Source organism: Zea mays, chromosome 4, assembly GCF_902167145.1.
Source record: "Zea mays cultivar B73 chromosome 4, Zm-B73-REFERENCE-NAM-5.0, whole genome shotgun sequence".
NCBI lineage: Eukaryota > Viridiplantae > Streptophyta > Magnoliopsida > Poales > Poaceae > Zea > Zea mays.
Genome location: NC_050099.1, coordinates 172,169,129 through 172,185,752, shown reverse-complemented (window position 1 = coordinate 172,185,752; position 16,624 = coordinate 172,169,129). Strand labels below are relative to the sequence as shown.

The following is a 16,624-nucleotide window of genomic DNA, read 5'->3' as shown; positions in this document are numbered from 1 at the left end:
CGTGGTCGTCCCACTTCGTGCTCCTGAGGTTGCGCACTTGGTTCACCAAGGTCTTGAGCCGGTTGTACATGTGTTGTGGCTCTTCCCCTTTGCGAAGCCGGAACCGACCGAGCTCCCCCTCGATCGTTTCCCGCTTGGTGATCTTTGTGAGCTCATCTCCTTCGTGCGCGGTTTTGAGCACATCCCAAACCTCCTTGGCGCTCTTCAACCCTTGAACTTTGTTATACTCCTCTCTACTTAAAGATGCGAGGAGTATTGTTGTCGCTTGAGAGTTGAAGTGCTCGATTTGGGTCACCTCATCCTCATCATAGTCCTTATCCCCTACGGACGGTACCTGTGCTCCAAACTCAACAACATTCCATATACTTTTGTGGAGTGAGGTTAGATGAAATTTCATTAAATCACTCCACCTAGCATAATCTTCACCGTCAAAGGTTGGCGGTTTGCCTAATGGAACGGAAAGTAATGGAGTATTTCTAGATGTACGAGAATAGTGTAAGGGGATCTTACTAAACTTCTTACGCTCTTGGCGTTTAGAAGTTACGGAGGGCGCATCGGAGTCGGAGGTCGATGTTGTAGAAGTGTCGGTCTCGTAGTAGACCACTTTCCTCATCCTCTTGTGCTTGTCGCCTTTCCGATGCGACTTGTGAGAAGAAGATTTTCCCTTCTTCTCTTTGTGGTGAGAAGAGGAAGATCCTTTCTCCTTCCATTTGGAGGAGTCCTTCTTCTTCTCCTTCCTCTTGGTACGGGACTCTTCCGATGAAGTGCTCCCTTGGCTCGTAGTGGGCTTTTCGCCGGTCTCCATCTCCTTCTTGGCGTGATCTCCCGACATCACTTCGAGCGGTTAGGCTCTAATGAAGTACCGGGCTTTGATACCAATTGATAGTCGCCTAGAGGGGGGGTGAATAGGGCGAAACTGAAATTTACAAATATAAACACAACTACAAGCCGGGTTAGCGTTAGAAATATAATCGAGTCCGCAAAGGAAGGCGCAAAATAAATCGCAAGCGAATAATGAAGTGAGACAAGCGGATTTGTTTTACCGAGGTTCGGTTCTCTCAAACCTACTCCCCGTTGAGGAGGCCACAAAGGCCGGGTCTCTTTCAACCCTTCCCTCTCTCAAACGGTCCCTTGGACCGAGTGAGCTTCTCTTCTCAAATCACTTGGGAATCAAACTTCCCACAAGGGCCACCACACGATTGGTGCCTCTTGCCTCAATTACAAGTGAGTGTTTGATCACAAGAAAGAATGCGAAAGAAAAGAAGCGATCCAAGCGCAAGAGCTCAAATGAACACTACAAATCACTCTCTCTAATCACTAATGCTTTGTGTGGAGTTGGGAGAGGATTTGATCTCTTTTGGTGTGCTTTGCAATGAATGCTAGCTCTTGTATAGTGGTTGGAAGCTTGAAAACTTGGATACAATGAATGGTGGGGTGGTTGGGGTATTTATAGCCCCAACCACCAAACTTGACCGTTGGCTGGGCTGTCTGCTCGATGGCGCACCGGACAGTCCGGTGTACACCAGACAGTCCGGTGCCCCCTGCCACGTCATCACTGCCGTTGGATTCTGACCGTTGGAGCTTCTGACTTGTGGGCCCGCCTGGGTGTCCGGTGCACACCGGACAGGTACTGTTTGCTGTCCGGTGTGCCAGTATGGGCGCGCCTGACTTCTGCGCGCGCAGAGCGCGCATTAAATGCGCGGCAGAGAGCCGTTGGCACGGAGATAGCCGTTGCTCCGGAGTCGCACCGGACAATCCGGTGTACACCGGACAGTCCGGTGAATTATAGCGGACGGGCCGTTGGAGTTTCCCGAAGCTGGCGAGTTCCTGAGGCCGCTCCTCCTTGACGCACCGGACAGTCCGGTGAATTATAGCGCGAGTGCCTCTGGAAATTCCCGAAGGTGGCGAGTTTGAAACCTGAGTCCTCTAGTGCACCGGACATGTCCGGTGGCACACTGGACAGTCCGGTGCGCCAGACCAGAGAAGCCTTCGGTTGCTCCTTTGCATTTTTGTTGAACCCAACACTTGGTCTTTTTATTGGCTAAGTGTGAACCTTTGACACCTGTATAACTTATACACTAGAGCAAACTAGTTAGTCCAAAGATTTGTGTTGGGCAATTTAACCACCAAAATTATTTAGGAACTAGGTGTAAGCCTAATTCCCTTTCATCAGGCAGGAGCCCTAGCCGCGCACCAGGCCGCGGACCGTCCGGCCCCAGGCCGTGGACAGTCCGCCCCTGCGCAGAGAGCACCACTGCGCCTCGCACCAGGCCGCGGACCGTCCGGCCCCTGCGCGCGGACCGTCCGGCCCCTGTGCAGAGGGCACCGCCACGGTTCTTGTTGAGTGTTTGGCGCTCCGAAAAGGCGTCAACAGATCGTTTAGCGGATTTGACGATTGTTCCCCGCTTCAATAAAGCTATTGCAAAGTGCTTTTCGTGCTCGTCTTCACAAGAGATCATGGAGAACAACTCCAGTGGAATGCTCATGGCTAGTTTCGTAGTATACCATCTAATTGATTCGTAAGCCACAGGCACCCATATATGGATGTAGCCTGTCATTCTATTTAACATTTGAATCATCACTCAGAGACTCGCCACAACGAACACGTAGGTAGCTAGGTTGCTAGCAAGCAACTGAACCTTAGGAATAAATCTTATGTCTACCTCTTGTCCTCGATGATTTTCATACTACATGCTTGCTACTTACATTGGAATTACTTGTTTGTTTATGTGTAGTTTGTTTGCTTAGTTAGCTAGAGTAGTGTAGCTGTAGTTCAGATGTAACTATGTAGTTGCTTTGTTTAGTAAACTCTCTGATGTAGCATATTCTAGTACTAATTTACTTGGTATTTGCTATTAGCTAAAAAAACTAAGCTACTATAATTCTTTAGTGACTTGCTTTGGGTGAATCACTACAGTAAACGGAGAAACGTCCGACGGCCAAAACCGTCGGACATAAGGAATAAACCGTCGGAAATAGATTATTTCCGACGGCAAAGCCTTATCTCCGATGGCTTAAAGCCGTCGGAGATAACTCGTCGGAAATAGTGCAATGTCCGACGGCAGCCGTCGGACATAAGCTATCTCCGACGGCTGCGTGTGCCCGTCGGAGGTAACAAATCCCAACCGTTTTACCGGTCGGAATGTGGGCCCCACAGGATTAAGTCCGACGGCTACCACTAGGCCGTCGGACATAAGCATCCCTTATGTCCGACGGTAGTTAATGCCGTCGGACATAACCATGTGTTATGTCCGACGGCTACCACTAGGCCGTCGGACATAACAAATTACAGAATTTACACAAAATTCTGTTTTTTAAAAAATCTGACATTTACAAAACAAAAACAGATTCATGCACATATACACATTCACATTCACAATCACAAATATACACATTCTAATAAGTATTCACAATCACAAATATTCTCACATAAATAATAACATTCACAAATTTAACATCAACATATAGGTTCGACGGTTGTTGCAAACTGAAATTGTGTCTCACAAACAAGTGTTGCAAAGTGTTTCATAAATAAACATCACGACACATCAATCATATCCATCGTCTGGATGGTTCGAGTAGCCACCTCCTCCGGCTGGACTCTGCGTGTTGAATAGGTTGTTGACCCACGAATGTGTTGTGTCGTCTTGCCCAGACCCATCTCCAGGTGCGGCAACTGAAGCGGGTGGTGTCTGAAATCCCTATAACACAAGCACATGAAATAGTAACCACTCAGTTGTTCATTTAAACAAATAAGACATCTATGAACATGTCACACACGCATATGTGTACATACCATAGGGAATTGTGACGTAGGCGGAGGCGGAGGTGGAGGCGCCAACATTGGCATTGGCAGTGCAAAGTCCGGAGGCGGCATCCCATATGTCGGCATCGGGACGCCCGCTTGTTGGGCTAGTTGCTACAAATTATATACAAGTCATTGTTGAACAAACAAGATACACATCAAGTGTTTTACAAAATAAGCTACAAAATGTTACTTCAACTTACCGAGAGAAGAGCTTGATTTTGGGCCTGGAGGCTTGCATAATACTCGTCCCTCTTCTTCTGGTACTCGGCTTGTTGTCTCTGGTATTCAGATTGTTGCCTCTGGTACTCCAATTGTTCCCTCAAGACTGGTTGATGGTACTCTGCCTGTTGACGCAACACTGCAAGCTCTATCTCATGGGCTGCTGATCGTGAACGGGACGACTGTGAAGACGACGATGTGGATTGTCGTCCACGGCGTCTCAGCTCTCTGGAATCAATCGTAGAATCAAAAATACCCAACCTACAAGAGTGAACCATGCACTTAGTATAGTAACTCATGGCTCAGTTGAATCGCAAGCATATGATGACAATTTTGAAAACCAAATCAAATAATCTCACCGTCCATGAGCTTGTCCTCCTGCGCTAGCATATGCTGCCTGAGGGTCGATTGGCTGGCTCCTCCAATCGTACTCCTCCCCATGGCGTTGAACCATCTCCTGCCCATACGAAGCCTGGAGGCAAACAATATCAAATATAAGTGCATAACCCCTATGCCCTTGCAAACAATATCAACACACATAATAGAGTATCAAAAACTCACTAGACGGTCGGTGGCCGTCTGAGTGCATAACACATCAGGATTCTGAGGATCAGAACCCCTATGCCCTTGCATATACACCTCCACATCCGTGGGCGTACGGCCGGATTTGACTTCCTGTACATAAAAGTTATAATGACACATTTGCTATGTGATTCAAAGTTACGACAAACTGTGACTTACCATTCGCTTAGCCAAGCGCACATGACTCTGTCGGTCACCCCGAGGCTGTCCAATAAAGGGACAATTCCGGCCCAACATACCTCACATGCGTCGCTTGTAAGGTGTGTTGGGCCGAAACGGGTGACGCCTAGGTTTCGTTTGTTCACACTACGATACACTATGATTAACTATAATCATCGTGCATTATTAAATAATTAAACTAATAAACCACAATACAATATTACATACGAAATAATATTGTTATAGATGACAAATCATATAAAATGACCTTATTTCCGAGGGCATAATAATTACCCTCGGAAATTAAAAATTAAAATTATCTAAAGTACCACTAAATAAACTAAAACAAGCTACTTTAATTACCTAATCAAATTTTGACCGTCGGACATAACAAACTAAACAATTAAATGCATTAATACATACAATTCTAATCAAATACATTAATACAAGCATACTATTTCAATCAAATAAATTAATACAAGCATACAATTTTAATAAACAAAATTGCTAATTAAGGATACTCACTTAGCGGGCGTGGGGAGCCGGCCGGCGACGGGCGCACGTGGCCGTTGGCCGGAGCACGGGGCGGCGGCGACCGGCGAACGGGGCGGCGGCGGCGGCGGCCGGAGCACGGGGCGGAGCTCGGGACGGTGGCCGGAGCACGGGCGGCGGCGGCTGGAGCACGGGCGGCGTGCCTTATCTCCGGCGACGGCGTGGCGGGCAGGAGCACGAGCGGCGGCGATGGTGTGGCGGCGACCGAGCGGGCGGCGACCGAGCGGGCGGCGACCGAGCGGCGGCGATGGTGTGGCGGCTGAGAGAAACCGACGCGGTGAAATGAAAGCCGAGCGGGTCCGATCCGCGCGTTAAAAAGGCTTATGTCCGACGGCTAGTTATGGGGCCGTCGGACATAACCTTACCTCCGACGGCCTCGTACAGGGCCGTCGGACATAAGGGCTATTTCCGAGAGCCGGTTGCGGCCGTTGGACATAACCTTATGTCCGACGGCCCTGTACGAGGCCGTCGGAGGTAAGGAGGCCGTCGGAAATGCTCTGTTTTACTGTAGTGAATTAGAGCTATTACAGAGTAGTTGCTAGTAGGACTTTATTTAGTACTAATCAGCATTTACTCTAGTGTTGTATTTTCTAAAAAAATATAGCTATTTACCCTCTTGTAGTCATCTATTCCTTTCAATAGTGCCAAGGAAAATTATATAGAGTTTATGGAAATTTATATAAAAAGAAAAAATATTTCCCACATTGAGTAAATAACATTATATTTGTCATAAATATATTTTATGATATATTTATCGAGAGTCCTACATGATAAATGTTAACGCTATCCCTAACTGAGTTGGTCGGGTGGTCTGAGTACCACTCCACAGGTCCTATGTTCGAATTCAAGAGGGCTCAAAGCACGAGTAGAGATCTGGCCTATAGGGAGGCGGTCTCTCATGGGCCAACTTTCATGATCTTTCTCGGTTGAGCTTCAATTGAGCTTTTTTTAGTATAGGGGATGTTTGGGATGGCTACAGGCTATAGCTCCAGTGTAGAGCTGTAGTTTATAATATCAATTTAAATAGTTTTCAAAAATAATCTAAACAATAAATAAAATGACTTATCTATAAATGTTTTCTAAAAATTTACAGCTACAGCTCCACAATTTTCTAGAGTACATAATGATATGCTCTACTAACTCCACCAAATTTTCTGGAGCTTGGGCTATCCCAAACAGGGCCATAATACCGTAGGGGTGGATCCCGTACGACTGAGTTTGAAATTTAATATAGCTCGATTTGACTAGATCTATGGTCTTTTTGGTTCAGTCTTTTTTCTAAGTAGCTTTTCTGAGAATCTGGCTGTAGGGAGAATCTAACTATGGAGAGAATATGAGTATCGTGGAGATTATTTGCGGAGGAAGATAAAAGAGTCAATAGAGTTTAGAATGTAGAAAGTGACGGTTTTCTATTATCGTAACGACTCGGACGATTCTATATTCACGTTGATTCTAGACAATTTTGACTAAAGTGATTCTCATAGAAGCTGGACGTTTGGTAGGATACAACAACACCTGGTGACCAGAAGCTGAAAAAAGCTGAAACAAACGAGACCATAAAATTGTACTCCCTGTTCCCTCTGTTAAAAAAAACTTAAGTTTTGTTTCTCGATACGTATTCAAAAAATATTACTATAAAACTATATTACATTTTTAATATAGTGATACTTATTAGCTGTTCTCTTCATCCTACAAATATTTTAACTAAAATTTAAAGAAAACATCATTAAGGTTTTTATTTTCAAATTATCTAGTATAAAATTATATTGTATAAATAATCTAATAACATTTATGAATTATAAATACTAGTTTGACTATAGAGTTTTTTTTAAAAATATATATATGCCAGCATGGAAACATAAAACCAGTATTCACCATGTGCTTCGGTGTAATTGCATCAATGTAGTAATTGCACCATTGATGCGCTGGCTTTGCAGTAGTGCACATCTTTCCCTTTTCCGTACACAGACCACGTGCCTTCTGCTCATAATTTCTGCACCATGTCACATTCTCTATGCAGTTTGAGATTACAGACACACTCCTTAAATGCACACAGCTCTGCGCTTATAAATGCACCTATATGTATCTTCAAAATTTTGAGATTGGTAAGGTCATCAAAATTTTCTTATTGTTGACGGAACATTACCTACTACTAAAAGAACGGCAACATTGAATTCTAGAGCAAATCTAGAAAAATATAGGGGGTGTTTGGTTTGAGGAATCAGTCCATCCAAAATATGGTGGTGCATCATGGGTCCATTTCTCAAATTTGGTGGGATGGCTGCATTCCTCATATTAGTACTAACTAACTAACTATAAGGAATGAGTTGATGATGGATCAACTCATTTGATTCCACAAACCAAACAAAAAAAGTGAGGAGTGAGAAGACGATGGACTAGCTCATTCCTCAAACCAAACAGCCTAATAAGCACCCGCGTCAGTCGAGAACTTAAGCTTGGTATACAAGTATCACCATAAAAAATCTAGCCGAACAACACTTAGTTTTAAAATTATTTAATCTGCTCTCAAGGGTAGGTTTGGTGTGACCGTGTGATGGTATATTGGTATAGTCTCCACATCAAAATGAAAACTATCTGCCTTATTCTACAATATTCTAACACCACTACTTTATATTCTATCTGCTCCCCCCCCCCCCAAAAAAAAAATACAACTATTGTTTTTAGAAGCCACGCAACTTTTCTTCTAATTAAATTTAAAATAGTAATAAAATTATAAAATATTATTATATTAATTATTTAAATATATAGTTATAAAAATATTTATAGACATATATATTAATACTATTATCTTTGAATTCAGTCAACATAGAAAAAATGATAGTTAATAAACAAAAATTATATTATTTTGAGACGGAGTGAGAAGCATAATGTAAAATATTGAATCAACATGAGAAACCTAACTGTTCTACTTCTAATGTAATCTCAACAAATTTTAACATTGTACTTTGAATACCTTGTCTACATTGCAATTTGTTTTTTTCCTGCTCTATAAAATTTTTCTAGAACCAATACTCTTAATGAATAAGAACTAGAGAGGCATAATAATCTCCAATGCGCCAAACCTCCAGTAGGTACATTTAACTATTAGATTTTACAATATCATGCTTAAGATTTATGGAGTCTAATGTTTTTAGAAGAATTTAAGTTTATTTTTAGAAAGAAATTACACATAGGATTTTTGAGCCATAGCCAAAGGTTGTTCGTAGTTGCTAACGTCATGCTTTCCTATAAATACAAGGGGGTTGGTGCAGGAACCATATATGATTTGGGGGAAAAATAGATGACTTATATTTACCTGTATAGTTATAAATGAATTTTATAGTATGATGTGATATAGTGATGTGGACAAATAGTACATGCTAGTGAATGCGTGATTCGCTTATGGAGGGGGTGTTTGAATATACCCAACTAAAGTTTAGTGTCTGTAACATCGAATCGAATGTTTGAATGATAATTATATATTTAATATAGTATAATTATAAAGCTAATTTTTTAGAGACGAAGACTGGAGATGAAGACTAAAAGACGGGACATAATTATTAAACCTAATTAATTAAACATCTATATAATACTCGTAATTGATATTCAAACGTTTAATATGACGTGAACTAAATTTTTTAGTAAGGTAAGTATTTACAGTACATGAATAGTTTTAGTTTGTACTGCCAAATTGTATATGGCAGTGGGAGTCACTATTCTCATATATGGTATATGGTGGCTGGTGGGTTGCTGAATGCAATGCACCGTTCGCCCATCGCTACGCTACATGCAGAGAACCATCAATAAAGCAGTGTGCGGCTTCCAGCTGGAGTAGAAGATCCCTGGCCTCAGGAAGATACCTCGAACCTCCAGCCCCATTCGTATGTCCGTACGTATACAGTAAAAATCATTTTGCAGCTGGTGCCGTTGAGATGGGCATGGGCTTAGGTAGGAGCACGATTGAATAAAAAAGATTTTATTAAAAATCATTTACTACTCCTTTTGGGACTATCCCCAGACATCGGAAAAGCGTCCAATTTTCTTTCTTTTTTTCACCCCCTATGCTCGGAACTCATAAATCAAATCAACCACTTCTAGCGATAAAGCTGCCCCCGCCAATTCAATATTTCCCCCACGCCGATCTCTCCACGTCCGAGTCCACGTTTAACTGGCAGTGGGCCTCTAACAGGCTCGTCCCGCATGTCAGATGCAGGGGCTTGACGCCTTACCAGTACGCGGTGCTCCCTCTTCTCGCACCTACCGCACGGAGGATATGACCTAATACAATTAATTTACGCGGAACTCGAAATGTATCCGTATTTATACGTGTGGAACGTACAAGTATACGTATTTTGTTGGTTTTTTTTTTACTTTTTACCCGGCTGGACGCCAACCAACTGGTTTCCCGTCCTTGGTCGTCGCCATTATATAGCCGCCCTCCTCCCGGGCCGATCTCTTCGTCTCAATCCCACGCCACATCCTCCCCTCCTTCCTCCTTGGGTTCCCAGCCCGTGCGCCCGCCTGTCGCAGTCGCACCGCAGCCGCCGGCCATGGCCTGCCTCACCGACCTCGTCAACCTCAACCTCTCGGACACCACAGAGAAGATCATCGCCGAGTACATATGGTACGGCGCTCGTTTCCGTCGGCCGCCCTCTCATGGCGTTTCCCCCGTCCGGGAACGGGGTTGGGAGAGGGGCTCTGGCTCTGTTTTTTTTTCCTGATCAAGTGGCTTCATCTGTTCATTTTCCGAGTAAAAATCTGTTATATTTGCTCGCTTATTCGCCCATGAATATCTAACCTGAGTATCGGGTAATTCCCTGCCCACGGGTCCCTCACCGGCCACCGCGCCGCTTATACGGTGTTGTCGCTGGCCACCGCCAGATGATCTGTTGGCTGAAAGACCTAATCGGATGTCTTACACGTTAATTGATCCCCCCCTGATGCCAGTATTAGTTCCCAAAAGAAGCAAGTTTTTTTTTGTTGTTAATTGTTATAATAAACACGTCTTTGGATTGCTCTGCTCCGAGGAATATGGCGAGGAGTTGTTCGGTTTGTCGTCGACATGATTTGATCCTATCTTAACGCGTGCCTTTTTTGGGGTGCAGGATCGGTGGATCTGGCATGGATCTCAGGAGCAAAGCCAGGGTAAGATAACAGATTCCCAGCACTGGGAGGACCCCCCGGGATACTGGTGGTTGTGACTCGTCGTCACCTATCACTTATCCCTGAGCTCATCCGCTGATCTGTTATTTGGCTTATACATACATCAGAGCTCTGCTCACCACTATCACTGCAATTATTTTTGTTTCTCTGTTCTACTTCGTAGTAAAATCATACTGATCTGGTTGGTTCTGGTGCAGACCCTCCCGGGCCCGGTGACCGATCCCAGCAAGCTGCCCAAGTGGAACTACGACGGCTCCAGCACCGGCCAGGCCCCCGGCGAGGACAGCGAGGTCATCCTGTAGTAAGTGTCATGGCACGCCAGGCTTGGACGCATTCCTTTCTGTTTGCTTTACTGAACGATCCTTTCTCTTGGGCATGTGCTGCAGCCCGCAGGCCATCTTCAAGGACCCATTCAGGAGGGGCAACAACATCCTTGTAAGTTTGCACTTCTACCATCCAAGTGGCATGAACCATACGGTTCCGTGTTATTTACTGCTACAGTGCCTACTGTTCATTGGTCCAACTCAGATCAGTTCATCTTTGCGAAGAAAAAAGAATTGTGTCTTGTTGCACCAAGTAGACTAAAAGTTGTACATACCCTACAAATAAATTAGATTTTTTTTTAAATCTGCCTGAACTATCTTGACGCAGCACCAGTGGTTCCTGACGCAAATTGTTTTACCCTGAACCTTTGTTCAAGTATATGCAATATTGCGAATTTTATAACGCGGGTGACATTGTTGTTATGAGCGTATATAGATATTTTGTTTTTTGTAGCTAGGTGTGATCACTCAGTGTACCAAACCATGGTTTAGGAATCCAATTGTCTAATAGTAGTAGGGGCCGCATTTAGGTGTTGATTGAACTGGTTTGACCCGCAGGTCATGTGCGATTGCTACACCCCAGCTGGCGAGCCAATTCCCACCAACAAGAGGTACAGCGCCGCCAAGATCTTCAGCAGCCTTGAGGTCGCTGCCGAGGAGCCCTGGTACGCGAATCTCTCTCCCCTCCACCTCCACCGATATCTGTGATGAAAGGCTGAAACGATCTATCTCTGACGATGCTTGTTTCTTGCAAATAAATGACAGGTATGGTATCGAGCAGGAGTACACCCTCCTTCAGAAGGACACCAACTGGCCCCTCGGGTGGCCTATTGGCGGCTTCCCTGGCCCTCAGGTACATTCACTAATTTGCTTGCTTAAGGCTTCTTCTGTCGAAGTTTGAAGTTTCACCTAAATGACGTCCACTGTTCCGTGCTTAGGGTCCTTACTACTGTGGAATCGGCGCGGAGAAATCGTTCGGGCGTGACATAGTCGACGCCCACTACAAGGCCTGCCTGTACGCAGGCATCAACATCAGTGGCATCAACGGGGAGGTCATGCCGGGGCAGGTGAGCAGCGCGCGGCTAGACCTGGCAAAAACCTTGTTCTGTATCAGCTTCCGTCTTTGTTGACCATGGCGTTGCGGCTGGGTTGGTTTCAGTGGGAGTTCCAGGTCGGACCGTCCGTCGGCATCTCTTCGGGCGATCAGGTGTGGGTTGCTCGCTACATTCTTGAGGTACGACGCCACGTCTTTCTCTGGGCTAGAACATTTGTAGGACGACGCCGTCTCGTCTTGTCTTGTCCAAGCATGTGTGATTTGTGCGCTGCATTTTTTTTTTGTTTACAGAGGATCACCGAGATCGCCGGCGTGGTGGTGACGTTCGACCCGAAGCCGATCCCGGGCGACTGGAACGGCGCGGGCGCCCACACCAACTACAGCACCGAGTCCATGAGGAAGGAGGGCGGGTACGAGGTGATCAAGGCGGCCATCGAGAAGCTGAAGCTGCGGCACAAGGAGCACATCGCGGCCTACGGCGAGGGCAACGAGCGCCGGCTCACCGGCAGGCACGAGACCGCCGACATCAACACCTTCAGCTGGGTACGCTTCTAATTGTGCAACTGCTGTACCGTGGAGGATCGGCGAAACCCGTGTGCCTGCCAACTGTTGTTGCTTTGTGCCGTTGCAGGGAGTCGCCAACCGTGGCGCGTCGGTGCGCGTGGGCCGCGAGACGGAGCAGAACGGCAAGGGCTACTTCGAGGACCGCCGGCCGGCGTCCAACATGGACCCCTACGTGGTCACCTCCATGATCGCCGAGACCACCATCGTCTGGAAGCCCTGAGGCACCCCGTGGCCGTGTCGTGTCGGTTTGCTCCGCGTACGGCGCTGGCCGTTGCATCGCAGGGCCCAGCGGTTGCGCAACTATTTTCCCTTCCCCGTTCTGTTTGCTTGTACTACTACTCTACCGCTAGTCCTGCATAGCATTTTAGCTAGAACACAACAACAGCCAAAAAAAAGTATTGTTGCTTGCTTCGACGCTTGCCACCACTTCCATTCCATGCCGTCCGTCCGCTTCCTTCCTGTGTAATCCTCCTCCAATAATAGACGTGCCATGTTGCATCCTCTATTCCTCTGCATTGTATAAAAGTGGTGTAATTCTTTTGCTACGCCTCCAATGTCTGTGGCTTTTAGCTGCTGATGCGATGTCAGATTCTGTCACGGACGATTCGTTTCTTTTCCTTCCGATAATTCAGCGCCGCCGGTCATCTGACACTGACATGTTCTTCCGTCGACGAGCTGGCGGATTACTGTTCATCGGTTGCGGTGTCACGCGACGCGACAGCTTAATGATTGGTTGTTACCGTGGCGTACATGTTGCTGCAGCTACAGCAGCCATCAAGCGCCCCCTCGGCCCTCTCTCAGGTGGTCGATTGGTCGGATCAGACTGTCTGGTCGTCGAATAGTTCCCCGTGTTCATTCGTCTGATCGGATCATCTGGTTGGAAAGCAGGGACCCGCAACACGAGCATGCTACCGTCTCGTCCAAGCTCTCGCTATATATTCACGAACCCAATTATTACTACTGCGGCAGAGGAGAGGATGGGCATTGCTTTCTTGGCGTTGGTTCACATCGTTGACCTGGCGACCACGGCGCCTTCACCAACTCCGGCGACATTACTGCACGGGTACAACCAAACCACTACTCTCGCCTTGGATGGCGGCGGCGTCGTCTTCTCTTCTCTCCGATCTGGTCGGTCAAAGCCTGACAGCGGCCGGCCCAGGCCAACCATCACCGAGAGGCAAATTGAAAGCATTCTCAATCCAGCCAGTGTAGGAAACGTCCGTCCTGGGGCGGACGTACGGGACGGCGGGGAGCCTCCTAGCCAGACACGGACGGGGCGGCGGCGACTAGGCAAACATGTCGCTCCATCCTCGCCGGCTCCGGAGTGGCCGATTACAGGAATAGCTGGTGGAAAGACGATAATAGGATACCTAAATATTTGCTGCTGATGGAAGCAAAGCTTGTCTGCTGGCCGTGTGTGGCATCGGCAAGAAAGATGGGTATTGTTTATCATGATGGTGCTGATTCGGAATCCTGGCTAGATGTCATATTTGCGTACGAAACAATGCGCAAGAAAATCCATTTACGGACGGGCACAAGTACACAAGTTCACAGGCACACCAAGAGAAGGATGTCATGACGAGGCACTGGAACCGTACAGGGAGGCTATTTTGGAACTGTACAGGAAGGCTAGTGCAGGCAAAAGCACTGCGAGTTTCCTCTAGGTTGTGGTTTGCTACTTTGCTTGTTACTTTCAAACGCCTCACAAAAAAAGCTTGGTGTTCTTAGCTGCACTAGTGACGGCCCCTGCATCGGCGTTATGCGTGTTTCAGAAGCCTGTAAGATTAAGCTATGCTGTTTGCTCCGAATGTGGTCACAGCTGGGAGGCATGGGTTGTCTAGGGCCGGTCTAGGCTGTTGCTGGTGGCTAGGGAGCCGACCGGGGTGATCAGGACGGCGGCCGGCTACGCTGGCCCTTAAGTGGTGTCTGGGCACGGTGCGAGCAGCAGACGGCGGTGTGCGCGTTTGGGAGGCCAACAATAACGAAGTCTTTTAATCCCAGGTAAGTCGACATAGCATAGAGTTAAAACACACAACAATAACAGTCTTTACTCCCAAGCAAGTTGATGAGATAGCCTAGAGGTAAAACCCAACAACAATAACAAAGTCTTCAATCCCAAGAGTTTAACAACGACAACAATAACAAACTTTAATCCCAAATAAGGGTTTGTTCGGTTATTCCTGTCCTATGTGGATTGGATGGGATTGGAAAAAAAATATGAAGGATTTTGACTTGTTTGGAATTTAAACTCATCCAATCCCAATCAATCCATGGATTGAGAGGAAAGCGAACAAGCCCTAAGTTGATAAGATGAGTTAAAACCCAGCGACAATAACAAAGTCTATAATCCCAAATAAGAGTTAGAACCCAACAACAATAACAGTCTTTAATCCCAAGTTAATTGATAAGGTAGTCGAGTTAAAACCCAACAACAACAACGTCTTTAATCCCAAGAGTTAAAACCCAACAACAATAACAGTTTTTAATCCCAATTAAAATGATGAGATAGCTTAGAGTTAAAACCCAACAACAATAACGAAGTCCCAATGGCCTAAGTTAAAACTCAATATAAGTCAAGATAGCGGTCTACAAACCCAAGTAAGTCAAGATAGCCTAGAGTTCAAAAACCCCAATATAAGTTGAGATAGCGGTCTTCAATCCCAGGTCCAGATAGTCTACAGTTAGAACACAATATAAGTCGAGATAACGGTCTCTAATTCCAAGTTAAAACCCAATATAAGTCAAGATAACGGCCTCTAATTCAAGTAAGTCGAGATAGGCAAGACTTGAAACCCAACAAAAAATCAAGATAGGCTAAAGTTGAAATCCAACAAAAAAAAACTGAGATAGACTAGAGTTAAAACCCAACAAAGCCAAGCTAGACTTGAAACCCAACACAAGTCCTAGTCAAGTCAGATTAGGTTAAACATGTTAGGCTAGAGTTGAAACCCCTAACATGAGCCTCAGTCACCACACCCATCAACCCAGTCACGTCAATAGCTACTCCACGGCATGTAAACAATTAGTGTTTTCAGTTTAGAGTTGGTGACTTGTGAGGAATGTATGTAAAAAAAACTCAAGACAAGTCTCTTGACAAAAAGACGTATATTCTCTCGAGAGTCGAGATAGAAGACATGCATTGAATTTATTAAGGTCCCGTTTAGGACTGCTGCAGATAAAAAAATTTGGAGCAGATGATTAGGTGCTTTAGAAAATCAAGAAAAGTTATGGATCTCTAGATCAGAAGAGATCTAGATAAGTCATTTTATTTATTATTTAGATTAAAATATTATTTTAAACTATTTAAATTCATACTATAAACTATTGGAGTTGAAACTAGAGAAGTCCTAAACACCCCCTAAATATTGTTATTGGTGCAATAAATATAATAATAATAATATAGTAATATGATTTAGACACAGTGTGTCGAAGTCTTATGCTTCGAATACCGTGTAAAGGCATGTGCAAAGCATATCAATGCATTATGCTTCGAATACCGTGTAAAGGCATGTGCAAAACATATCAATGCACCGTGTCTTGAGGTGTACAGTATGTGTATCTAGAGAGTAAATGTAAAAAACAAATAAACTACCTTCATCTAGACACACCTCTAGCTCGGTTTTCTAGGTCCAAGACATAACTTTGCTAGTACAAACCACATAATTGAGTCGTTTTTTTATTAAGACCAGGTTTACATAAACCCCATTGTTACCATTGTCTTTTACTTTAAAAAGAGCATGGTGTCAGGTCTTTTACTTAAAAAGAGTAGCATGGTGTCAGGGTTGTACATAGTCTGGCTTGTTTGGCACTAAAGATACTTGGAGGGGCAGCTATTCAATTTTGAACAGCAATAGGATTTTGGCCCCTCCAATCCTAATCCCCTGGTATTTTTGCTCCGAAATAAGACTGAGGACTTGTTCGGTTATTTTCAATCCATACGGATTGGAGGGGATTGATACGGATTAGGAGAGAATTTGACTTACTAGGGTTTAAAACCCCCTCAATTCATATGGATTGGGGTAGAACCGAACAAGCCATGAGGGATTCAGGGTTGTGCGTGCTCTTACACAGGCCCAGCACTCCTGTACAAACACGAATCTCTAGCTATATCCAACCTCTCCATGTCACCATTCAGGCCACTGAAAACCTAACTAAGCATCCCAATCTAGAAAAGAGAACATCGACACAGAGTACACATTC

General features: G+C 45.2%; 1 protein-coding gene across 1 annotated transcript; it reads left to right on the top strand.

Annotated features, from left to right (window-relative positions):
- The first annotated feature begins 9,796 nt into the window (after positions 1–9,796).
- Positions 9,797–12,928, top strand: LOC542401 (glutamine synthetase 5). Its single transcript, NM_001111974.2, has 10 exons — positions 9,797–9,944; positions 10,426–10,465; positions 10,681–10,784; positions 10,870–10,918; positions 11,365–11,471; positions 11,572–11,659; positions 11,745–11,873; positions 11,966–12,040; positions 12,152–12,403; positions 12,492–12,928. Exons 1-10 carry the CDS (start codon positions 9,871–9,873, stop codon positions 12,642–12,644), a joined length of 1,071 nt encoding a protein of 356 aa, NP_001105444.2. The 5' UTR covers positions 9,797–9,870; the 3' UTR covers positions 12,645–12,928.
- The last annotated feature ends 3,696 nt before the right edge of the window (positions 12,929–16,624 follow it).

Coding starts and splice junctions, on each gene's coding strand:
- LOC542401 (NM_001111974.2), top strand. CDS start 9,871: ATGGCCTGCCTCACCGACCTCGTCAACCTCAACCTCTCGGACACCACA. Junction 11,472..11,571: donor GTCGCTGCCGAGGAGCCCTG/GTACGCGAATCT, acceptor AATAAATGACAG/GTATGGTATCGAGCAGGAGT. Junction 11,660..11,744: donor GCGGCTTCCCTGGCCCTCAG/GTACATTCACTA, acceptor TTCCGTGCTTAG/GGTCCTTACTACTGTGGAAT.